The sequence below is a fragment of the Dipteris shenzhenensis genome, chromosome 26 (genome assembly GCF_047967505.1).
Source record: "Dipteris shenzhenensis isolate YYH24624 ecotype China chromosome 26, Dip_SZ_1.0, whole genome shotgun sequence".
NCBI classification, from domain to species: domain Eukaryota; kingdom Viridiplantae; phylum Streptophyta; class Polypodiopsida; order Gleicheniales; family Dipteridaceae; genus Dipteris; species Dipteris shenzhenensis.
In genome coordinates this window covers 17,235,740-17,257,601 of record NC_141621.1, presented here as the reverse complement: position 1 = coordinate 17,257,601, position 21,862 = coordinate 17,235,740, and the positions used below count along the sequence as shown (strand labels likewise).

The following is a 21,862-nucleotide window of genomic DNA, read 5'->3' as shown; positions in this document are numbered from 1 at the left end:
ACGATGGGAGGGATGGAGTTCTACAAGGGCACTAAGATGGAAAAAGGTTACAATTTTCAAAGCATGCATCGATGCTAGCCAATCGATCACAAGTATGCTTTATGCCATAAAACCAAAGAGATTAGCCATCCATGTTTTATGGTTGTGTCCAACTTCAAGTAGGGAGCCAAGCTTGGTAATCCAAAGTACAAAGGTCAAGTGTCATGAAAAGTGCTCAAAGTGCTTTATGCCATAGAACCAAACAGATTTATAGCCATGTCCGACTTCAAATAGGGTGCCAAGCTTGGTAAGATAAAGGTCAAGTGTCATGAAAGGTTGCAATTTTCAAAGCACGCATCGATGCTAGCCAATCGATCACAAGTATGCTTTATGCCATAAAAGCAAAGAGATTAGCCATCCATGTTTTATGGTTGTGTCCAACTTCAAGTAGGGAGCCAAGCTTGGTAATCCAAAGTACAAAGGTCAAGTGCCATGAAAGGTACTCAAGGTGTGCTTTATGCCATAGAACCAAAGAGATTTATAGCCATGTCCAACTTCAAATAGGGTGCCAAGCTTGGTAAGATAAAGGTCAAGTGTCATGAAAGGTACTAAAGTGAAAGTAGATTACTCGGTGCAAAAACATCTAGAGGACCAATATTATGTTGAGAGGAGCATGCCGTTGTGTAATTTGGTTAGCCAAGAGCCACTATGCTTTGGGAGGTAACAACTCAAATCAAAATTGCTAATGTAAAGAAATGCCTTGTAATAAGGAAGAAATCCCATTTTTTAAATTAATAAAAGCTATCGTAGGCCCCTCGTTTGTTTAACTAATAAACTCTTTGTAGGCCCTTTGCTTTTTTAAATTGATAAACTCTTTGTAGGTCCTTCTCCTTTTTGGTTCTTTTCCTAAACGCACTCATCTCTCTCTCTCTCTCTCTCTCTCTCTCTCTCTCTCTCTCTCTTTTTGTGCACATGTACATGCATGTCTGTGAGTGAGAGAGTGTGAGCATGATTGTGAGTGTGAGCGTAAGTGTGAGTGTGAGTGTGTTCAATCAAGGAAGAAGAAGAAAAAGGAAAAAGGCCTTGAGAAGTGAACTTTGGTAGAGATCTTACAAGTAAGAGGGGAAGGAGATACAAGAGGTACACGAACCCAAGAAATCTCACACCTAAATAATACATAATAATAGTGTAGAGTCCAATTGGCAATCGTGGAAATGGTGTAAGATTATTGCCGAAAAATTGGAAGTTGAAAAAATGGCAAGCACGCTGCAACGACTTATGTTTCCCTTCCATTTCCATGTCCTAGTGTCTCGTTGGTCTGAAATTGTTACAGAAACACGGCTGATGTTTATGCAGCAATGGCAGAAACTGCTGTTCTTGGTTCCAAACCCCAATTGATGATAGGCCACCCACGTTTCTCTGCAAGTGCTTGAAGGCGTGCATCTGGATTGACTACATGAGGATGACCAACCTGTATTAAGTAAATTAAGTCAGTAATACAGAAAATATAAACTCTGCTGATCAACTCGACGACCTTTAGTGGCCGAGTGATTGTTTGATGTCCAGTACAACTTACAACTTCCAACATTGGTATATCAGCAACACTGTCCCCAAAGGCTAAGCTATCCTCGAGACAGATCCCATGGTTCGCTGCGTACTCTTTAACTCGATCAGCTTTCTCAGCATTACTTGAAGCCATTCCTTTCAGCTTCCCAGTAAATCTGATGCAAAAGAACATCTCACATGCAATAAATATTATGACGCATCCAAGTCAGAAAATAAGTGCAGGCTCATAAAACAGAAATATCCATACCTGCCATTCTCTTCAACCAGCTCTGCTGCATAGACAAAATCTGTAGCCATGAAATTCCAACTAGGTTTTAAAAACTTGAACAAAGTAGTGCCGATTACACACCGACGCAGTTATCTTTGATCAAATGGCTCCAAACATGACTACATTCTTCTTCAACCGCTTCAATAAAAGCAGATCTTCCATTATACAACTCTGATCAAACAACATAGACAGGATAGAAAAGTTTAAACCTGAGGACTATCAAATGTAGGTCTATTGAATGACAGTCACAAAACTTTGGAAATGAAAGCACAGAGCTTGCAGTTTCAGTCTTCTTTTTGAACGAGCCGTTAAGAGACTAATAGATAACTATCTGGATCCTAACCATGCTCATCATGTAAAGCACATGATCTGTGTGAAAGTCTGCACCCTAGATAAGAGTAACTCTTGCAACTTTGAAATCTACTAAAAAAAGGGTGAAAAAAAAGGGTGAACATTCATGTTTTCAACGCATCTGATGAAATAAAGAAAGAACCACTCAATGTATCTCATAAAACCGAAAAGCACACTTGATGAGATGAGGGCAAGAGAAAAAGAACTCTGGAAAGCCTCTGGATATAAAGTGGAAGCAGTATGCCAGACTGCCAGCCAGCTCAAGCATCACATCAGTTCACCTTTACCCCATACCTATGTAACACTTGTAAATCCCATAACTGCACTCAGAAAGCCTAGAATGTTAGCAGTCCTCAAGCATAGGCGACTCGACTGTCAGCAGATTAGGACTGTAGCTTGCAACCAGAAGACACAATAGATCCAGAGCAGCAGATTCGGAGCAGGTTTGTTGCAGATGCATAAAGAGTTTGACATGACTAACCTAGGTCTTTTGTATTACTTTTGGGATTGAGATATGGCAAAAAGGAGAAATACTGCAAAAAATTTATAAAGCAGTTCCAGGTCAAGGAATGCAAAAGGGCTGTCACAGCTATTAAAGTTGGCAATAAACTACTTGAGTTGGTGGATACAACAAAGTATACCAGCACTCGTCCTAACATTGCATTCTCACTGGAGCTGCTGTGCCAATTATTGGCATGTTTCCTTGCGTATGTTATAGTACTTGAAGGGTACCACAAGATATAGCATGACATACCCGACAGGGATTGACTTCTTTGCGAGTCTTTATGGCTCAGCTGGATCCTTGAAGACATGGAGGTTCTAGAGGAAGAAGCAGGAGAAATACTGCCCTGATATTCTAAAGCAGATCCAGATGGAGAAATACAAAAAGGCTGTCACACCTATGGAAGCTGGGAGCAAACTTAGCAAAGAAGACATTGAGTAAAGAGGATACATTTGAGTTGTGGATACAACAAAGTGTGAGAGTTGAGGGAGCAGAATGCAAGAGTGAGAGCAAGAGTGAGAAAACCGTCTGAATAGAAGAAGTATGAAAGTACAAGAGAGAGTAAGGTTTTGTCTAAGTGACATCCTATCCACTAACTATAGTTAGGGATCTGATTGTGGTTAGGGGGGAAAACCTCAATGAGGGAAAAGTGCCCCTAACCTACTTATTACATTACATTGGCCACTGCCTAGAATATACCAATAATTCTAACGCCCCTCTGCAAAGAAGACATTGAGTAAAGAGGATACATTTGAGTTGTGGATACAACAAAGTGTGAGAGTTGAGGGAGCAGAATGCAAGAAAAAGAGCAAATGTCAGAGAGAAGTTGCATGCACGGGAGATCAGTATGATCTATGTGTCAACACATGACAATGTTGCAGACATCTTCACCAAAGCACTTGCACGTGAGAAGTTTGAGGCATTTCGTAGCGCCTTGAACTTATCTCGTTTTTGTGATTGATCACTACCTTGTACACCACATTGGCACTGCAGAGGGGTGTTAGAATTATTGGTATATTCTAGGCAGCGGCCAATGTAATGTAATAAGTAGGTTAGGGGCACTTTTCCCTCATTGAGGTTTTCCCCCCTAACCACAGTCAGATCCCTAACTACAGTTAGTGGATAGGATGTCACTTAGACAAAACCTCACTCGCTCTTGTACTTTCATACTTCTTCTATTCAAACGGTTTTCTAATTATAATAAACCTCAATGTGCTTCTTTGCCACTACAATAGCACTCTGACTCTCAGTGAGAATTGGAGAAGGACCCTCCAATAAGAGATGAAGGTCAGCAAACAAACGACGCATCCAAACACATTTTGTTGTCACTGTGAAAGCTGCCCTATACTCAGCTTCACATGAGCAAGTTCACATGAGCAAGTAGCCACTGTAGATTGTTTCTTGCTCAGCCAAGAAATGCAAGCTTTGCCCAAAAGGAAACAATTACCACTGGTGGACTGCCAAGTATCATAGTCTCCAGCCCAATATGAATCACTATAAGCATGCATCTGCAAGTCACCCCCCTTGGGAAACATCAAGCCATAAGACTGTGCCTTGCAAATAACAGAAGATGCGTTTTACAACCTGCCAATGTATTTTGGACTGTGCATATACCTACTCACTAGAGATACTACATACTGAATATCATGCCTTGTATTGAGGCATCCAACAACCTAGCTATAAAGTGTGGCATCCATTGATTCACCTACATCATACATAGTAAGCTTCAACCCAATCTTGCATGTTGAACGTATTCAAGAGCAAAGCACATACTTGGATTGAGACATAACGATGCCACGCTTGTCTTGTATGAACTAGATCCCCAAATAGAAATTTAACATGCCCAAATCTGTCATGTCAAATTCAGCTGTCAGCTCAGCTTTGAAATCTGCAATTATTTCCTCATTTGACCCTGTGAGCAACATGTCATCTACATAAAGAATGATGACCAAAATATCCCCCCCATCCTTCTTGATGTGTTTTACAGCCTGCCAATGTATTGTCTTTGGACTGTGCATATACTTACTCATCGGAGATATTGCATACTGAATAATTGCAGATTTCAAAGCTGAGTTGAAAGCTGAATTAAGCAATGGACCCAAGAGGCGCATTTATGGCAACTACTGAAGGGGTTGATATGTCTTCAAGGATGGAAGAACCCAAGCCAACGGGGTGATGAGCTTCGGAGGGCGGAAGGGCGGCGCATGTATACCAGGAGCAAGGAGGGAGGATGATTAAAAAATGAAGAGCCATCTATGAAGCTTGGGTGCCAACTGGAGAAGAGTTTCAAGCTGCGCGCAGAGTATCTGAGGAGCTGGATGCTCAAATAGCTCTAGGAGATCAACCCATTGGGATAACTCGAGAGAGTATGGGAAGCTCTTCAATTCCTTGACTGGCTGGAGTTACACAGAAGTTGTCTTCTGTTGCTGAGGGATCGCGACTGCGAGGAGGATTGAGGGAACTTTTGGAGGAGTATCAGGTGGATGCGCGGTTTGGAGGAGGGGAGGACTTCACATGGAGCGCAGAGCAGCTGCACATGAGCTCGGTGGAAGCTGCTAAGTAGGGAAGGATCGGGCAGGAGAGACCAGGCGACGGCTGGAGCATGGAGAGAGGCTTGTGAAGGAAAACGAACAGACGGGGATCGAGGCTGCAAGCCTGGAGTACTTTGGACAGAAGGAGAAGCTTCGGAGAGGGGAGGCGACACTACTCAAGGGCCGGAGGACTTTGGATGATAAGAGGAGAGTGGGTTGACAAAAGGCGACGGGAGAGATCTAGAATCTGATTGGGTATAGCTACTGTGTGGCTGGAGGTGTGAAGAGAGAGAAACCAAGGACTGTGGCAGCATGAAGCTATGAGTATGGAGTACTCTACGAGCAAGAGAAAGATTTAGACGCTGAACGCAGTTGTGTAAGAGCAGAGATGATCGATGCGATCAGCTAGCCAGTCCCTCTCACTCTTTGGTCACTGACTGCAGTTTTGGGGAGATTTATGGAATGCTAGAGCTTAGTGTTTGAGAAGGTGATGCTGTGGAGCAGTTATGATCACGTAAAGAGTTACGAGCTGCTGCTCTTGCTGAAGACCGTAATTACGAGTCTTGGCTGTGGGATTTCGATTGTGGGTCGATGCCTTGAAAAGTCCCGAAGATAATCATCGTGTGGGCTGATGGAAAGGCCAATAAGTAGAGATGAGCAGTGAATTACTAGTAAGCTGCACCACCAGAGCTTGGCTCAACACAGGCCTAAGGAAATAAATCCGTGGTCAAATTGTGGGTGGTTGTCTTGTGAGTTGTGGGATTTTTAGTATGAGGTGCACCGCTCTGTTGTGTCAGGAGATACATGGCATCTGTTATTGCATGTAAATAATGAAGAGCGGATTGATATGAGTTTGCCTGATCAGGAGAGTATTTCTAAGGAAGTTTATCTGGGATTATGTAAAGATGAGGATTTGGAGTAAAAGTACATTTTGTATGTTGTCAGGTGGCTTCAATAAATGTGAACTGTGGATGTGATGGACTATAAAGGTATATATAGCTCTACTGTGTTTTTTGCATCCAACGCGTGAAGACGAGAGCCAGCTTGATGCGCGATGAAGGGAGGGAGGGATGAGCTAATAGAGTATGGTTACTACCACCAGTCTGGGATAGGGACAAAATACAAAATTAAACAATATCCCAAGCACGGTCCCTCCTTTGCTAACTGAGTCCCCATAACTAAGCTTTGCTGGCAAGACTCCCTCCAACCTAGCTCAAATCAGAAGGAACCATATTGCGCTGATACCAATGTAACATGTGGGGACTAGTTGTGTGGAAACATAGATGGAATGTACAAAGAGAACTCAAGCATGAGATGAGCAGTGAATTACTAGTAAGCTGCACCACCCGAGCTTGGCTCAACACAGGCCTAAGGAAATAAATCCGTGGTCAAATTGTGGGTGGTTGTCTTGTGAGTTGTGGGATTTTTAGTATGAGGTGCACCGCTCTGTTATGTCAGGAGATACATGGCATCTGTTATTGCATGTAAATAATGAAGAGCGGATTGATATGAGTTTGCCTGATCAGGAGAGTATTTCTAAGGAAGTTGTTTATCTGGGATTATGTAAAGATGAGGATTTGGAGTAAAAGTACATTTTGTATGTTGTCAAGTGGCTTCAATAAATGTGAACTGTGGATGTGATGGACTATAAAGGTATATATAGCTCTACTCTGTTTTTTGCATCCAACGCGTGAAGACGAGAGCCAGCTTGATGCGCGATGAAGGGAGGGAGGGATGAGCTAATAGAGTATGGTTACTACCACCACTCTGGGATAGGGACAAAATACAAAATTAAACAATATCCCAAGCACGGTCCCTCCTTTGCTAACTGAGTCCCCATAACTAAGCTTTGCTGGCAAGACTCCCTCCAACCTAGCTCAAATCAAAAGGAACCATATTGCGCTGATACCAATGTAACATGCGGGGACATACAGCTAATGTTTGGAGTTCTTTTGGTTTGCAAAAACTTTGATGTGCCCTAGCAACATGGTGTTGGTAGACCTCCATATATCATCACATATGTCATGAAATATTTTATTCATGCCAAAAGTCCTGCCCTAATAGGGCTCACAAAACAAGGGCATAAAAATTACAGCATACTTTGTGAAACTCTAGGATGTGAATCTTGATCCAAACAAACTTTGTAGACCACAACATGACCAAGTATATAAACCACATTCTAAATATCCTTATAATATTTTGTAGCTCGTGTCAAGTGCATAGAACTCTAAATATATATAAAATAGTAACCAAAAAAAAGCAGTCAACAATATTTCTCCAAAGTTAATTAAATTAATTGATTGATTTAAAGTGCAAGATAGAACACACCTGCACCAAGTTCATGAGCTAAAGGAGCAATCAGAAAGTCCAAGCAGCCAGTCACGAATACTATTTGATAACCATCCTGCTTAAGTTCCCGAATGAGGTCCACAGCACCAGAAAATATCCTGCTCAAAGTCAATGGCACCAACATTAAGCATTTCATCACCTAACTATTCATCACAATCTTCTTCTCTACTTTCAACTACATCAAAACAGACACTAGCAGCATCAAAACAATGGAAGAAGAAGAATAGAAAGCAAGATAAATCCATTATCCTCATAAACTGCTGCCTACCTTAGTCAATTGAAAGATAGCATCAAAACCAGAAAAGAAGGATGATATAAAGCAAGATAAATGTGTTATCATCCTCATAACTGTTGCCTGGTACGCAAAACAAATACTGGCAGCATCAAAACAACAGAAGTAGAAGAATATAAAGCAAGATAAATCCGTTGTCATCCTCATAAACTGTTACCTACCTTAGCAATTAAAAGTGTGCCTATCGGTCCACAAAACAAGTCTATCATTTATTTTCTCCATTGAGTTGGATTTTTATCTCCAAGCATTTCATCACCCAATTATTCACAATTTTCTTCTATACTTTCACCTAGATGCTGGTAAGCAAAACAACTACTGGCAGGCATCAAAACAATGGTCTCTATATATACCTTTGTAAGACTAGAATATATACAATCATAGAGTTTTTTGTTGTTCTAAAGTCCAAAAATCTACACAGAAAAAAGATTCCTCAAGGAGTGATCTCTCTCTCTCTCTCTCTCTCTCTCTCTCTCTCACACACACACACAGAGGCAAAGATAGATCGGAACAGGCACATGTCACAGACTTCTATGCATTCAAGTCATCCTTGGGATAGTGGTGTAGAGGAGAAGGAAATAGTTGACCGAAGAGCAGAGTGGATCAGTGGGAAGAGACGATGCGGAGCGGCAGAGCTAGAGAGACAGAGACCACACACGATGCAAAGGGTGACCAAAGCATGTACAATGGAGGTTCAGCCTATCTCAGCTCTCCTTAGAGGGGATCGTTCTAACCAAGGCATCACTCTTGATATGGCCCATCCGATACAGAAATCATGGCAACCACGTCCCCCGCCAAAGCAAGAGACAACTCAACGGACATAGATACCAGACATCTACATCCCATGGCACCTAGATATGTATTTTGAGCACTAGTTCTAAGTATTTAAGTTTTTGAGATTGCTAGCATAGCAATCGGCAAGGGCCTAAGTGAGCCTTTTGCCTCAGCCCACAGTGGCTTAAGCGTATGAGTTACCTTTTGATTGTACTTTGTCTCATAGGCCCACGAGGTCTCTTGAGCCTGAAGAGAGAGGTCATATCTTTATTCAAAGTGTTGAGGAAATGCTACACACACACAATGGTTGAGGTTTCAAATGGCAACGATGAAGTATTCAGAAGGATCATAGAAACCAAAGCATGAAGCTAAGAAGTTAGAGAAGTGCAAAAGGTACTTATTTGTACTTCCCATTTAAAGATGAATGATGAATAAATACATCTTGTGCTCCACCACTTTATCTAGAATGTTGACAGTGAATGGTACTAGAAAAAAGTCTTTGATGGTTTGTTTATTTAGCTCTCTGTAAGCCACCCCCCCCCCCTTTTCAAACTTCCCATTCTTCATAGACATTATGACGATAGCTTCATAGATGAATCTGTTGGAAAAGGTCAGCTCCCCATCTATAAGCCCCCATATGAGGAGAGCATGGGAGGGGTGAACCTGGGTCGTAAGGGATGGCCACATGGACAGCAAGATGGCTGCCATGGGGGCAAAGTGCTTGGATATCAAAGTGGCTGCAACACATGGCGTCAAGACCATGTCAGATGGCGATGCATACATGGCATAGATCTGGCTTGGAAGAGGCAGATCTGGAGCAGCACAAGATGGCGGGGTATCCCGGGGTACAGGCACATACAAGGCAAGCTATCTCGCGAGGCGTGTGGGTGCCTGGGATATGGCCTGCAACATGCCCTAAAAATGGCGCAAGAATATGCAAATGCACAAACCTGTATTGCTTTATCATGCAAGATAGAATCATTATTCCACAATTCCGGTCATGCAGGACAGCAAAGGATGCTTGGGACAAATTGGCTTCTCTTTATCAGATTCGCTGGGTATATGCTTTAAAAGTCAAATCTGAAGTGTTCTCATGCTTTCAGAGGTGGCTGAATATGGTTGAGATTGAATCAGGATGCAAGCTTGTCACCCTCAACACAGATAGGGAGAAAGAGTATATGTCAAAGGAGTTTGATGCATTTTTGTCTTCACGGGGCATTGTTCACTCATGCACTACTCCTTACACTCCTCAGTGTAATCCTCTTCCTGAGGAAGAACAGGTCCACTATGGAGATGGCCAGATGCATGCTTAAGGCCAAGTCCTTGCCTTATAAATATTGTGGAAAGGCAGGAAGCAATCACTTTCACACAACAGAGTTTTTGGGTCTCTTGCATATGTTCATGTACCATCTCAGCTGAGACATAAGCTTGATGATAAGGCAATCAAATGCATATTTATTGGTTACAGCCAAGAGAGCAGAGGGTATCGGTTATACCAACCAAAAACTGGGAAGATTATTGTAAGTAGAGATGTGATCTTTGCTGAACATTCGGCTTCTCCTCTTGTGGACTGCAAAGCTAAGCCAGAAGTTGACATGTTTGATGCCTTTGACTCTTGGTTACCTCTGTTTCCCTCAGAAGGGGACTTTGACCAGCAACATGAGCCTCCTACAGGCCCTCCAACAAGCAATGATCAGCCAGCACCCCATGCTGATTTGCAGGTTCCTCTTCCATCTCCTCTTGTGGACTGCAAAGCTAAGCCAAAAGTTGACATGTTTGATGCCTTTGACTCTTGGTTACCTCTGTTTCCCTCAGAGGGAAGGACTTTGACCAGCAACATGAGCCTCCTACAGGCCCTCCAACAAGCAATGATCAGCCAGCACCCCATGCTGATTTGCAGGTTCCTCTTCCAGCACAAAATGATCCCACTATTCATGATGCAATGATTGAAGAAAGAGCTGTCAATAGACAACAAAGGCAAGTTCCCAGATGGCTTCTTGACACATTGAGAGACAGCAAACAAGATCAACCTCTTGCTGCCCGGACAAGATCAGGGAATAGATAGATGCATGGTCACTTTCTTGAGTTTGCACTCCTTGCTACAGCTTGCAATGAAGAGCCTTTGTGCCATAAACATGCTTTTGACAGCAAAGAGTGGATGGATGCAACGAGACCTGAGCTACAATCTATTGCCAAAAATGACACATGGGAATTAGTAGTTCTCCCTCCCTGCAAGCATGCCATTGGTACCCGGTGGGTCTACAAATTAAAAAGGAAATATGATAGCAACATAGATCAACACAAAGCCCGTCTTGTTGCAAAAGGGTATGCCCAACAAGGCATTGACTTTGAGGAGACCTTTGCTCCCACTTCCAGGATTACTACTATTAGATGTGTCATTGCCATTGCAGCCCATCATTATTGGCAAGTGCACCAGCTTGACATCAAGACCGCCTTTCTTCATGGGGATCTGCAGAAAGAAGTTTATGTGACACAACCTCCTGGCTTTGAGTTTGTTGGCTCTGAAAACAAGTTATGCCGGCTGAGAAAAGCCCTTTATGGTTTGAAGCAGGCACCCAGGGCATGGTATGCTAAAATTCATGCACACTTACTATCCCTTGGTTTTCACAATAGCCCCACAGGGCCCACTCTTTATGTCCGTGGGAGTGGATCTGATTTTTTAGTGCTGATTTTATATGTGGATGATATGCTGATCACGGGCCCTAATACTCAGCATATTGCATCTTTCAAGGCTGATTTGCAGCAAGCTTTTGAAATGTCAGACATGGGACAGCTGCACTATTATTTGGGCATTCGGTTTGCTCATGTTGAAGGGGGTATCATGATGTCACAGTCCAAGTATATTGGACAGCTCCTTGATCGTTTTAAGTTTGAGGATTGCAAGCCAATCTCTACTCTAGTGGACCCTGGCTTCAAATTTTCAGCTCATGATGGGAGCCCACCATGTGATATCACTCTTTACCAGCAGGCTGTTGGATGTCTCATTTACTTATGCCACATCAGACCTGAGTTACAGTTGCAGTATCCCAACTCAGCAGGTTCATGCACATGCCCAGTTCACAGCATTGGTAGGCAGTGAAGAGAGTCTTCAGATATCTCAGAGGCACTCAGGATTTAGCCCTCTTCTATGGTGATCAGGGTTCACTTACCATGCATGCTTACACGGATAGTGACTGGGCACGTTGTTCCGACACCAGAGTGTCACATACCGGCAACTGTTTTTTGCTTGGCAGGTTGTTCCGACACCAGAGTGTCACATACTGGCAACTGTTTTTTGCTTGGCAGTTCATGTATCTCTTGCCTCAGCAAGAAGCAACCAACAGTTGCCACATCCAGCTGTGAGGCTGAGTACAGGGCAGCCTTCACCACTACAGTACAATGTGTCTAGCTTCGACAGTTACTTACAGATCTTGGTATTCGCCAGACATCCTCCACTATGGTCTACACTGACAACCAGAGTGCTTTGGCCATTGCGCGTAATCCAGTGTTTCATGCGCGTACCAAGCACATTGAAGTTCACTATCATTATGTTCGAGAGCGGTTGTCAGCAGTAGACATAGAGTTGCCTACCTTCCCATAGAGGACAACATAGCAGATATGTTTACAAAGGCACTTCCCTATTTCCAAGTTCGAAGTCTTTCGACAGGCTTTACACTTGGTTCCCTTTGTTACATGATATGGCATACCTTGTACATTCATAGGTGGCTATATCCTTTTGGATGAACATGTGCCACCATGACCAAAAAATACCAAGTATTCTGAGACGTTTCCAGAATACTTCAGCCCATACCATGGAGGGGGTTTGTAGGCCATCTTCTCCCGGTCGTATTGATGCTCTCTAGGCCCTGGTATGTGCCATGTAGCTTTAGTTATTGGCACTTAGGTCACCTAGTACTTTGTGTCTTATAACACCTAGTACTAGTGGTACCACTAGGACACTAGGTTTATAGGCCATCTTCTCCCGGTCGTATTGATGCCCTCTGGACCCTGGTATGTGCCATGTAGCTTTAGTTATTGGCACTTAGGTCACCTAGTACTTTGTGTCTTATAACACCTAGTACTAGTGGTACCACTAGGACACTAGGTCCTAGGGTTCTCTTATCTAGTACTTTGTAATTTCATTTTCATTCTACTAGTCGACGTGACAGCTTCCACTTCTTGCTCCACTCTTGTGCATCCTTTTGCTTCCGTGAGCCTACAAGGGCCTCCAGGCTACCTTAGTCCACATTATCTGGAGCAGCCATTCACCCTTGGGGCCTACATTCAGGAGGACCAAGAGGGCCTGTGTGCTGCAGACAAAGCTTGAAATCTAGTTGATGTGACGGCTTCCACTTCTTGCTCCACTCTTGTACATCCTTTTGCTTCCGTAAGCCCTCGCTACCTTAGTCCAAATTATCTAGAGCAGCCATTCACAAGCAAATTGGAGCAATGGAGCAGCTCCTTGGGGCCTACATTCAAGAGGACCAAGAGGGCCTATGTGCTCCAGACAAAGCTTGAAAGGGGCTGCCCACCTAGGCTGACATTCAAGGCAGCAAGGTCATTATGGACAGAAATTCTACACACGCTCGAGGTGGAGCACGCGGGCTCGAGTCTAGAGATAGTTGGCAGAAAGGAGAAGTACCTTGTGGTAAGATCAGAGGACCACACCATTGGTGGGACTTTGGATCTATCTCTTTTGTATTGTGTCCATAGCTTTGGACGGAAATATATTATTGTGGTGGTTTCTATATCTCGCTAGTTCATTGTCTACTGATGAGTCTGCACATCTATTTAATGCACACAAGTTTAAGAACTTTGTGATTCCACACCCCACACACATTGCATGAGCTCCAAGGCTATCTATTAGTCTTCCGTTGTGCGTACCCTCTATTGGTTGATCTCTAACATGGTATCAAAGCCCAAGTAGGAGCTCCAAGGCTATCTATTAGTCTTTCGTTGTGCGTACCTTGTGGTAAGATCAGAGGACCACACCATTGGTGGGACTCTGGATCTATCTCTTTTGTATTGTGTCCATAGCTTTGGACGGAAATATATTATTGTGGTGGTTTCTATATCTCGCTAGTTCATTGTCTACTGATGAGTCTGCACATCTATTTGATGCACACAAGTTTAAGAACTTTGTGATTCCACACCCCACACACATTGCATGAGCTCCAAGGCTATCTATTACTCTTCCGTTGTGCGTACCCTCTATTGGTCGATCTCTAACATGGTATCAAAGCCCAAGTAGGAGGCTCACAAGTGTGGGAGGCAGGGACCTTGCTGAAGGACGACCCTGATTCAGAAGCTCTAGGGAATCAACTTCCAAGACTGGAGGACAGTGAAGTACCTTGTGGTAAGATCAGAGGACCACACCAGAGCCCAAGTAGGAGGCTCACAAGCGTGGTAAGATCAAAGCCCAAGTAGGAGCTCCAAGGCTATCTATTAGTCTTTCGTTGTGCGTACCTTGTGGTAAGATCAGAGGACCACACCATTGGTGGGACTCTGGATCTATCTCTTTTGTATTGTGTCCATAGCTTTGGACGGAAATATATTATTGTGGTGGTTTCTATATCTCGCTAGTTCATTGTCTACTGATGAGTCTGCACATCTATTTGATGCACACAAGTTTAAGAACTTTGTGATTCCACACCCCACACACATTGCATGAGCTCCAAGGCTATCTATTACTCTTCCGTTGTGCGTACCCTCTATTGGTCGATCTCTAACATGGTATCAAAGCCCAAGTAGGAGGCTCACAAGTGTGGGAGGCAGGGACCTTGCTGAAGGACGACCCTGATTCAGAAGCTCTAGGGAATCAACTTCCAAGACTGGAGGACAGTGAAGTACCTTGTGGTAAGATCAGAGGACCACACCAGAGCCCAAGTAGGAGGCTCACAAGCGTGGGAGGCAGGGACCTTGCTGAAGGACGACCTTGATTCAGAAGCTCTAGGGAATCGACTTCCAAGATTGGAGGACAATGAAGTAGCTTGTGGTAAAATCAGAGGACCACACCATTGGTGGGACTCTGGATCTATCTCTTTTGTATTGTGTCCATAGCTTTGGACGGAAATATATTATTTTGGTGGTTTCTATATCTCGCTAGTTCATTGTCTACTGATGAGTCTACACATCTATTTGATGCACACAAGTTTAAGAACTTTGTGATTCCACACCCCACACACATTGTGTGAGCTCCAAGGCTATCTATTAGTCTTCCATTGTGAGTACCCTCTGTTGGTCGATTTCTAACATGGTATCAGAGCCCAAGTAGGAGGCTCACAAGTGTGGGAGGCAGGGACCTTGCTGAAGGACGACCCTGATTCAGAAGCTCTAGGGAATCGACTTCCAAGACTGGAGGACAGTGAAGTACCTTGTAGTAAGATCAGAGGACCACACCAGAGCCCAAGTAGGAGACTCACAAGTGTGGGAGCTGGATCTATCTCTTTTGTATTGTGTCCATAGCTTTGGATGGAATTATATTATTTTAGTGGTTTCTATATCTCGCTAGTTCATTGTCTACTGATGAGTCTGCACATCTATTTGATGCACACAAGTTTAAGAACTTTGTGATTCCACACCCCACACACATTGTGTGAGCTCCAAGGCTTTCTATTAGTCTTCCATTGTGCGTACCCTCTGTTGGTCGATTTCTAACATGGTATCAGAGCCCAAGTAGGAGGCTCACAAGTGTGGGAGGCAAGGACCTTGCTGAAGGATGACCCTGATTCAGAAGCTCTAGGGAATCAACTTCCAAGACTGTTTTGTGATTCCACATCCCACACACATTGTGTGAGCTCCAAGGCTATCTATTAGTCTTCCATTTTGCGTACCCTCTGTTGGTCGATTTCTAACATGGAGAGCCCAAGTAGGAGGCTCACAAGTGTGGGAGGCAGGGACCTTGCTGAAGGACGACCCTGATTTAGAAGCTCTAGGGAATCGACTTCCAAGACTGGAGGACAGTGAAGTACCTTGTGGTAAGATCAGAGGACCACACCAGAGCCCAAGTAGGAGGCTCACAACTGTGGGAGCTGGATCTATCTCTTTTGTATTGTGTCCATAGCTTTGGACGGAAATATATTATTTTGGTGGTTTCTATATCTCGCTAGTTCATTGTCTACTGATGAGTCTGCACATCTATTTGATGCACACAAGTTTAAGAACTTTGTGATTCCACACCCCACACACATTGTGTGAGCTCCAAGGCTATCTATTAGTCTTCCATTGTGCGTACCCTCTGTTGGTCAATTTCTAACATGGTATCAGAGCCCAAGTAGGAGGCTCACAAGTGTGGGAGGCAGGGACCTTGCTGAAGGACGACCCTGATTCAGAAGCTCTAGGACGACCCTGATTCAGAAGCTAGTTCATTGTCTACTGATGAGTCTGCACATCTATTTGATGCACACAAGTTTAAGAACTTTGTGATTCCACACCCCACACACATTGTGTGAGCTCCAAGGCTATCTATTAGTCTTCCATTGTGCGTACCCTCTGTTGGTCAATTTCTAACATGGTATCAGAAGCTAGTTCATGTCTACTGATGAGTCTGCACATCTATTTGATGCACACAAGTTTAAGAACTTTGTGATTCCACACCCCACACACATTGTGTGAGCTCCAAGGCTATCTATTAGTCTTCCATTGTGCGTACCCTCTGTTGGTCAATTTCTAACATGGTATCAGAGCCCAAGTAGGAGGCTCACAAGTGTGGGAGGCAGGGACCTTGCTGAAGGACGACCCTAATTCAGAAGCTCTAGGGAATCGACTTCCAAGACTGGAGGATAGTGAAGTACCTTGTGGTAAGATCAGAGGACCACACCAGAGCCCAAGTAGGAGGCTCACAAGTGTGGGAGCTGGATCTATTTGTTTTGTATTGTGTCCATAGCTTTGGACGGAAATATATTATTTTGGTGGTTTCTATATCTCGCTAGTTCATTGTCTATTGATGAGTATAAACATCTATTTGATGCACACAAGTTTAAGAACTTTGTGATTCCACACCCCACACACATTGTGTGAGCTCCAAGGCTATCTATTAGTCTTCCATTGTGCGTACCCTCTGTTGGTCGATTTCTAACATGGTATCAGAGCCCAAGTAGGAGGCTCACAAGTGTGGGAGGCAGGGACCTTGCTGAAGGACGACCCTGATTCAAAAGCTCTAGGGAATCGACTTCCAAGACTGGAGGACAGTGAAGTACCTTGTGGTAAGATCAGAGGACCACACCAGAGCCCAAGTAGGAGACTCACAAGTGTGGGAGCTGGATCTATCTCTTTTGTATTGTGTCCATAGCTTTGGACGGAAATATATTATTTTGGTGGTTTCTATATCTCGCTAGTTCATTGTCTACTAATGAGTCTGCACATCTATTTGATGCACACAAGTTTAAGAACTTTGTGATTCCACACCCCACACACATTGTGTGAGCTCCAAGGCTATCTATTAGTCTTCCATTGTGCGTACCCTATGTTGGTCGATTTCTAACATGGTATCAGAGCCCAAGTAGGAGGCTCACAAGTGTGGGAGACAGGGACCTTGCTGAAGGACGACCTTGATTCAGAAGCTCTAGGGACTCGACTTCCAAGACTGGAGGACAGTGAAGTACCTTGTGGTAAGATCAGAGGACCACACCAGAGCCCAAGTAGGAGGCTCACAAGTGTGGGAGCTGGATCCATCTCTTTTGTATTGTGTCCATAGCTTTGGACGGAAATATATTATTTTGGTGGTTTCTATATCTCGCTAGTTCATTGTCTACTGATGAGTCTGCACATCTATTTGATGCACACAAGTTTAAGAACTTTGTGATTCCACACCCCACACACATTGTGTGAGCTCCAAGGCTATCTATTAGTCTTCCATTGTGCGTACCCTCTGTTGGTCGATTTCTAACATGGTATCAGAGCCCAAGTAGAAGGCTCACAAGTGTGGAAGGCAGGGACCTTGCTGAAGGACGACCCTGATTCAGAAGCTCTAGGGAATCGACTTCCAAGACTGGAGGACACTGAAGTACCTTGTGGTAAGATCAAAGGACCACACCAGAGCCCAAGTAGGAGGCTCACAAGTGTGGGAGGCAGGGACCTTGCTGAAGGACGACCCTGATTCAAAAGCTCTAGGGAATCGACTTGCAAGATTGAAGGACAGTGAAGTACCTTGTGGTAAAATCAGAGGACCACACCATTGGTGGGACTCTGGATCTATCTCTTTTGTATTGTGTCCATAGCTTTGGACAGAAATATATTATTTTGGTGGTTTCTATATCTCGCTAGTTCATTGTCTACTAATGAGTCTACACATCTATTTGATGCACACAAGTTTAAGAACTTTGTGATTCCATACCCCACACACATTGTGTGAGCTCCAAGGCTATCATCTATTAGTCTTCCATTGTGCGTACCCTCTGTTGGTCGATTTCTAACATGGTATCAGAGCCCAAGTAGGAGGCTCACAAGTGTGGGAGGCAGGGACCTTGCTGAAGGACGACCCTGATTCAGAAGCTCTAGGGAATCGACTTCCAAGACTGGAGGACAGTGCCCTTTTGCGAGAAGGAGAGTGACTCAAGTTCTGTCAGGTGCATTCAGAGTTCTCGTCTACTGAAGGTTGAGTTTGTTCGACTTTGCTGTGTGGTTTAGCAGCAGAGATGTCGATCTCTTCAACCTCTTCAGCCCCTGCTCTCCCTTCCTCCTCCCCTAGATTTCTTTCTTTTACCATCCCTAACTTTGGAGAGTCTGGGAAACTGGATGGGTCAAATTACCCGATCCAGAGTCATTTAGAGGCTCGAAAGTTGTGGGAATGGACAACGGGAAAATCAGAGGACCACACCATTGATGGGACTCTGGATCTATCTCTTTTGTATTGTGTCCATAGCTTTGGACGGAAATATATTATTTTGGTGGTTTCTATATCTCGCTAGTTCATTGTCTACTGATGAGTCTGCACATCTATTTGATGCACACAAGTTTAAGAACTTTGTGATTCCACACCCCACACACATTATGTGAGCTCCAAGGCTATCTATTAGTCTTCCATTGTGCGTACCCTCTGTTGGTCAATTTCTAACATGGTATCAGAGCCCAAGTAGGAGGCTCACAAGTGTGGGAGGCAGGGACCTTGCTGAAGGACGACCCTAATTCAAAAGCTCTAGGGAATCGACTTCCAAGACTGGAGGACAGTGCCCTTTTGCGAGAAGGAGAGTGACTCAAGTTCTGTCAGGTGCATTTAGAGTTCTCGTCTACAGAAGGTTGAGTTTGTTCGACTTTGCTGTGTGGTTTAGCAACAGAGATGTCGATCTCTTCAACCTCTTCAGCCCCTGCTCTCCCTTCCTCCTCCCCTAGATTTCTTTCTTTCACCATCCCTAACTTTGGAGAGTCTGGGAAACTGGATGGGTCAAATTACCCGACTTGGAAGGAGAAGATCCAGAGTCGTTTAGAGTTCTAGGGAATCGACTTCCAAGACTGGAGGACAGTGCCCTTTTGCGAGAAGGAGAGTGACTCAAGTTCTGTCAGGTGCATTCAGAGTTCTCGTCTACAGAAGGTTGAGTTTGTTCGACTTTGCTGTGTGGTTTAGCAACAGAGATGTCGATCTCTTCAACCTCTTCAGCCCCTGCTCTCCCTTCCTCCTCCCCTAGATTTCTTTCTTTCACCATCCCTAACTTTGGAGAGTCTGGGAAACTGGATGGGTCAAATTACCCGATCTGGAAGGAGAAGATCCAGAGTCGTTTAGAGGCTCGAAAGTTGTGGGAATGGACAACGGGAAAGGAGGCAAAGCTGAAGGATATGGTGGACAAACAAAGGAAGATACTCCTACCAGTAAATGGAAAGGAGCTCGAAGCTTGGGAAGACAGAGATGCCCATGCCCTGGCATTGATCATAGGGACTACGGCGGACTCTGTGCTTGTGGGACAGAGAACCAAACCTCTGACTTTTGAGGAGTTGGGTCCATTACTGCTACACGAAGAAGCTAGGGAGAAGCTCTACAACAATGACAAAGATGACAAGGCGTTGTTGGCGAAGGATTACATTGGCAAAGGAAAGGGCAAGCCTAACTGTGGCAAGTCCAAGAAGGATGACTCTGATGACGAGGACACTTCCAAGAGGCTTGAAGGTGGACTCGTGCCATTTGGCCTCGATGGTACTGTACGAGACAAACAACACATCCCAGATCTTGCTTCTTCAGTATCAGCTCTACAACTTAGATATGGATGAGGGAGGTTCGGTACGACGGTCAAGGTGGTGAGGGATCAACTGGCATCAACAATGACAAAGATGACAAGGCGTTGTTGGCGAAGGATTACATTGGTAAAGGAAAGGGCAAGCCTAACTGTGGCAAGTCCAAGAAGGATGACTCTGATGACGAGGACACTTCCAAGAGGCTTGAAGGTGGACTCCTGCCATTTGGCCTTGATGGTACTGTACGAGACAAACAACACATCCCGGATCTTGCTTCTTCAGTATCAGCTCTACAACTTAGATATGGATGAGGGAGGTTCGGTACGACGGTCAAGGTGGTGAGGGATCAACTGGCATCAATTGGTCAGAAGGTGGACTCGTGCCATTTGGCCTTGATGGTACTAAAGAGGCTTGAAGAGGCCACCTCGGAGCTTCAAAACCTTTGTTACGACTGTGACAGTAGGATAGAGAACCAAACCTTTGACTTTTGAGGAGTTGGGTCCATTACTGCTACACGACGAAGCTAGGGAGAAGCTCTACAACAACGACAAAGATGACAAGGCGTTGTTGGCGAAGGATTACGTTGGCAAAGGAAAGGGCAAGCCTAACGGTGGCAAGTCCAAGAAGGATGACTCTGATGACGAGGACACTTCCAAGAGGAAGTAGAAGAAGTGCTTCTATTGTGACACGCCAAGTCATTTTACGAAGGATTGTAGAAAGAAGAAGAAGCTCGATCAGAAAAACAAGAGGAAGGAGTCTGACTCAAATTCAAAGGGTGACACAAAAGCCAAAGCTAATGTGGTAATCAAAGAGTTGTTCTTGGTGACATCTCCGTGTGTTACTGAGGTTAAATATGTTGACCTAGAAACCACAGTGATGATGTCTGACATTGAGATGTGGGTCGACCAGGAGTCAGAAACCTTTGTGAAGGTGGCAAGTCCAAGAAGGATGACTCTGATGACGAGGACACTTCCAAGAGGAAGTAGAAGAAGTGCTTCTATTGTGACACGCCAAGTCATTTTACGAAGGATTGTAGAAAGAAGAAGAAGCTCGATCAGAAAAACAAGAGGAAGGAGTCTGACTCAAATTCAAAGGGTGACACAAAAGCCAAAGCTAATGTGGTAATCAAAGAGTTGTTCTTGGTGACATCTCCGTGTGTTACTGAGGTTAAATATGTTGACCTAGAAACCACAGTGATGATGTCTGACATTGAGATGTGGGTCGACCAGGAGTCGGAAACCTTTGTGAAGGTGAAGGACAGCATGGAGTGCTTGGTACCTTCCAAGTGCATAGTTGTTGATACTAACACAAGGGTGGATTCCATGGAATGCCCAAGGGTTTCATGTTCAAATGGATGCTGTACTTCAGAAGGGGACAGTACAGGATTACACAAGCTATTGGTATGTGCCTCAATGAGGTGCATGGTTTGTTTTCAGAGCCAGCACACAAGCAGTACGACGATCTGGTATGTACTTGATGTTCTTCATTTGAGCCTTTATAGCATGTTGTGGAGAGAATCTACTCTTCAATTGTCTCAAGTAATGCGAGATTGGAAGGAATTGGCCTTCTTCGAAGGCAGAAGGGGAAGTGTGGGTGCTTCTTCAAATCTCGGACACAGATTGCTGGAAGGTGATGGACAAAGTGTACTAAAGCCAGAAGAGTACCTGCTTGAGAGCTTAGTGAGAGTTTGTGGTCCAGGTTATCTGGAGATATTCATTTGTTGCGGACCTTGCCAAAGGAAGGACGGGTTGAAACAGACCCTCAGAGCATGGTGCCTAGAAGACTCCTTATGAGGGGAACAACTGGAAGATCATGGCGGCTGGATTGCTCAAGTTCGAAGATGAGAACGCGATTGAAGGTGGTTGTGCCAAGAGGTGCTACCAGAGATGGACCTGTGTAACACGATGGTGTGCGCAAGCAAAACTAGACCCAGTGGAGCAAGAGCCACTGGATGAAAAGCCAGGAAAAGATTTCATCGAAGTGTTCCAGAGGACTACCACCCGGGAGTCACTGGAGCATCATCATCGACGTGTTCACATTGGGCCAAGATGTGTCGGTGAGAGGGGGAGTTGGAAAGGTCACATCCCCAT

The 21,862-nt window shown here is 44.3% G+C and overlaps 1 protein-coding gene across 1 annotated transcript in view; it reads right to left on the bottom strand.

Annotated features, from left to right (window-relative positions):
- Positions 1-1,078: 1,078 nt before the first annotated feature.
- LOC147884746 (uncharacterized) overlaps positions 1,079-21,862 on the bottom strand; it is a 28,979-nt gene continuing 8,195 nt past the window's right edge. Inside the window, exons 3-6 of the mRNA XM_087397687.1 lie at positions 7,526-7,644; positions 1,793-1,832; positions 1,556-1,700; positions 1,079-1,450 (exon numbers count right to left, since the gene is read on the bottom strand). Coding sequence (XP_087253813.1) covers positions 1,328-1,450; positions 1,556-1,700; positions 1,793-1,832; positions 7,526-7,644 — 427 coding nt within the window. The 3' untranslated portion in view covers positions 1,079-1,327. The remainder of the gene's footprint in view (positions 1,451-1,555; positions 1,701-1,792; positions 1,833-7,525; positions 7,645-21,862) is intronic.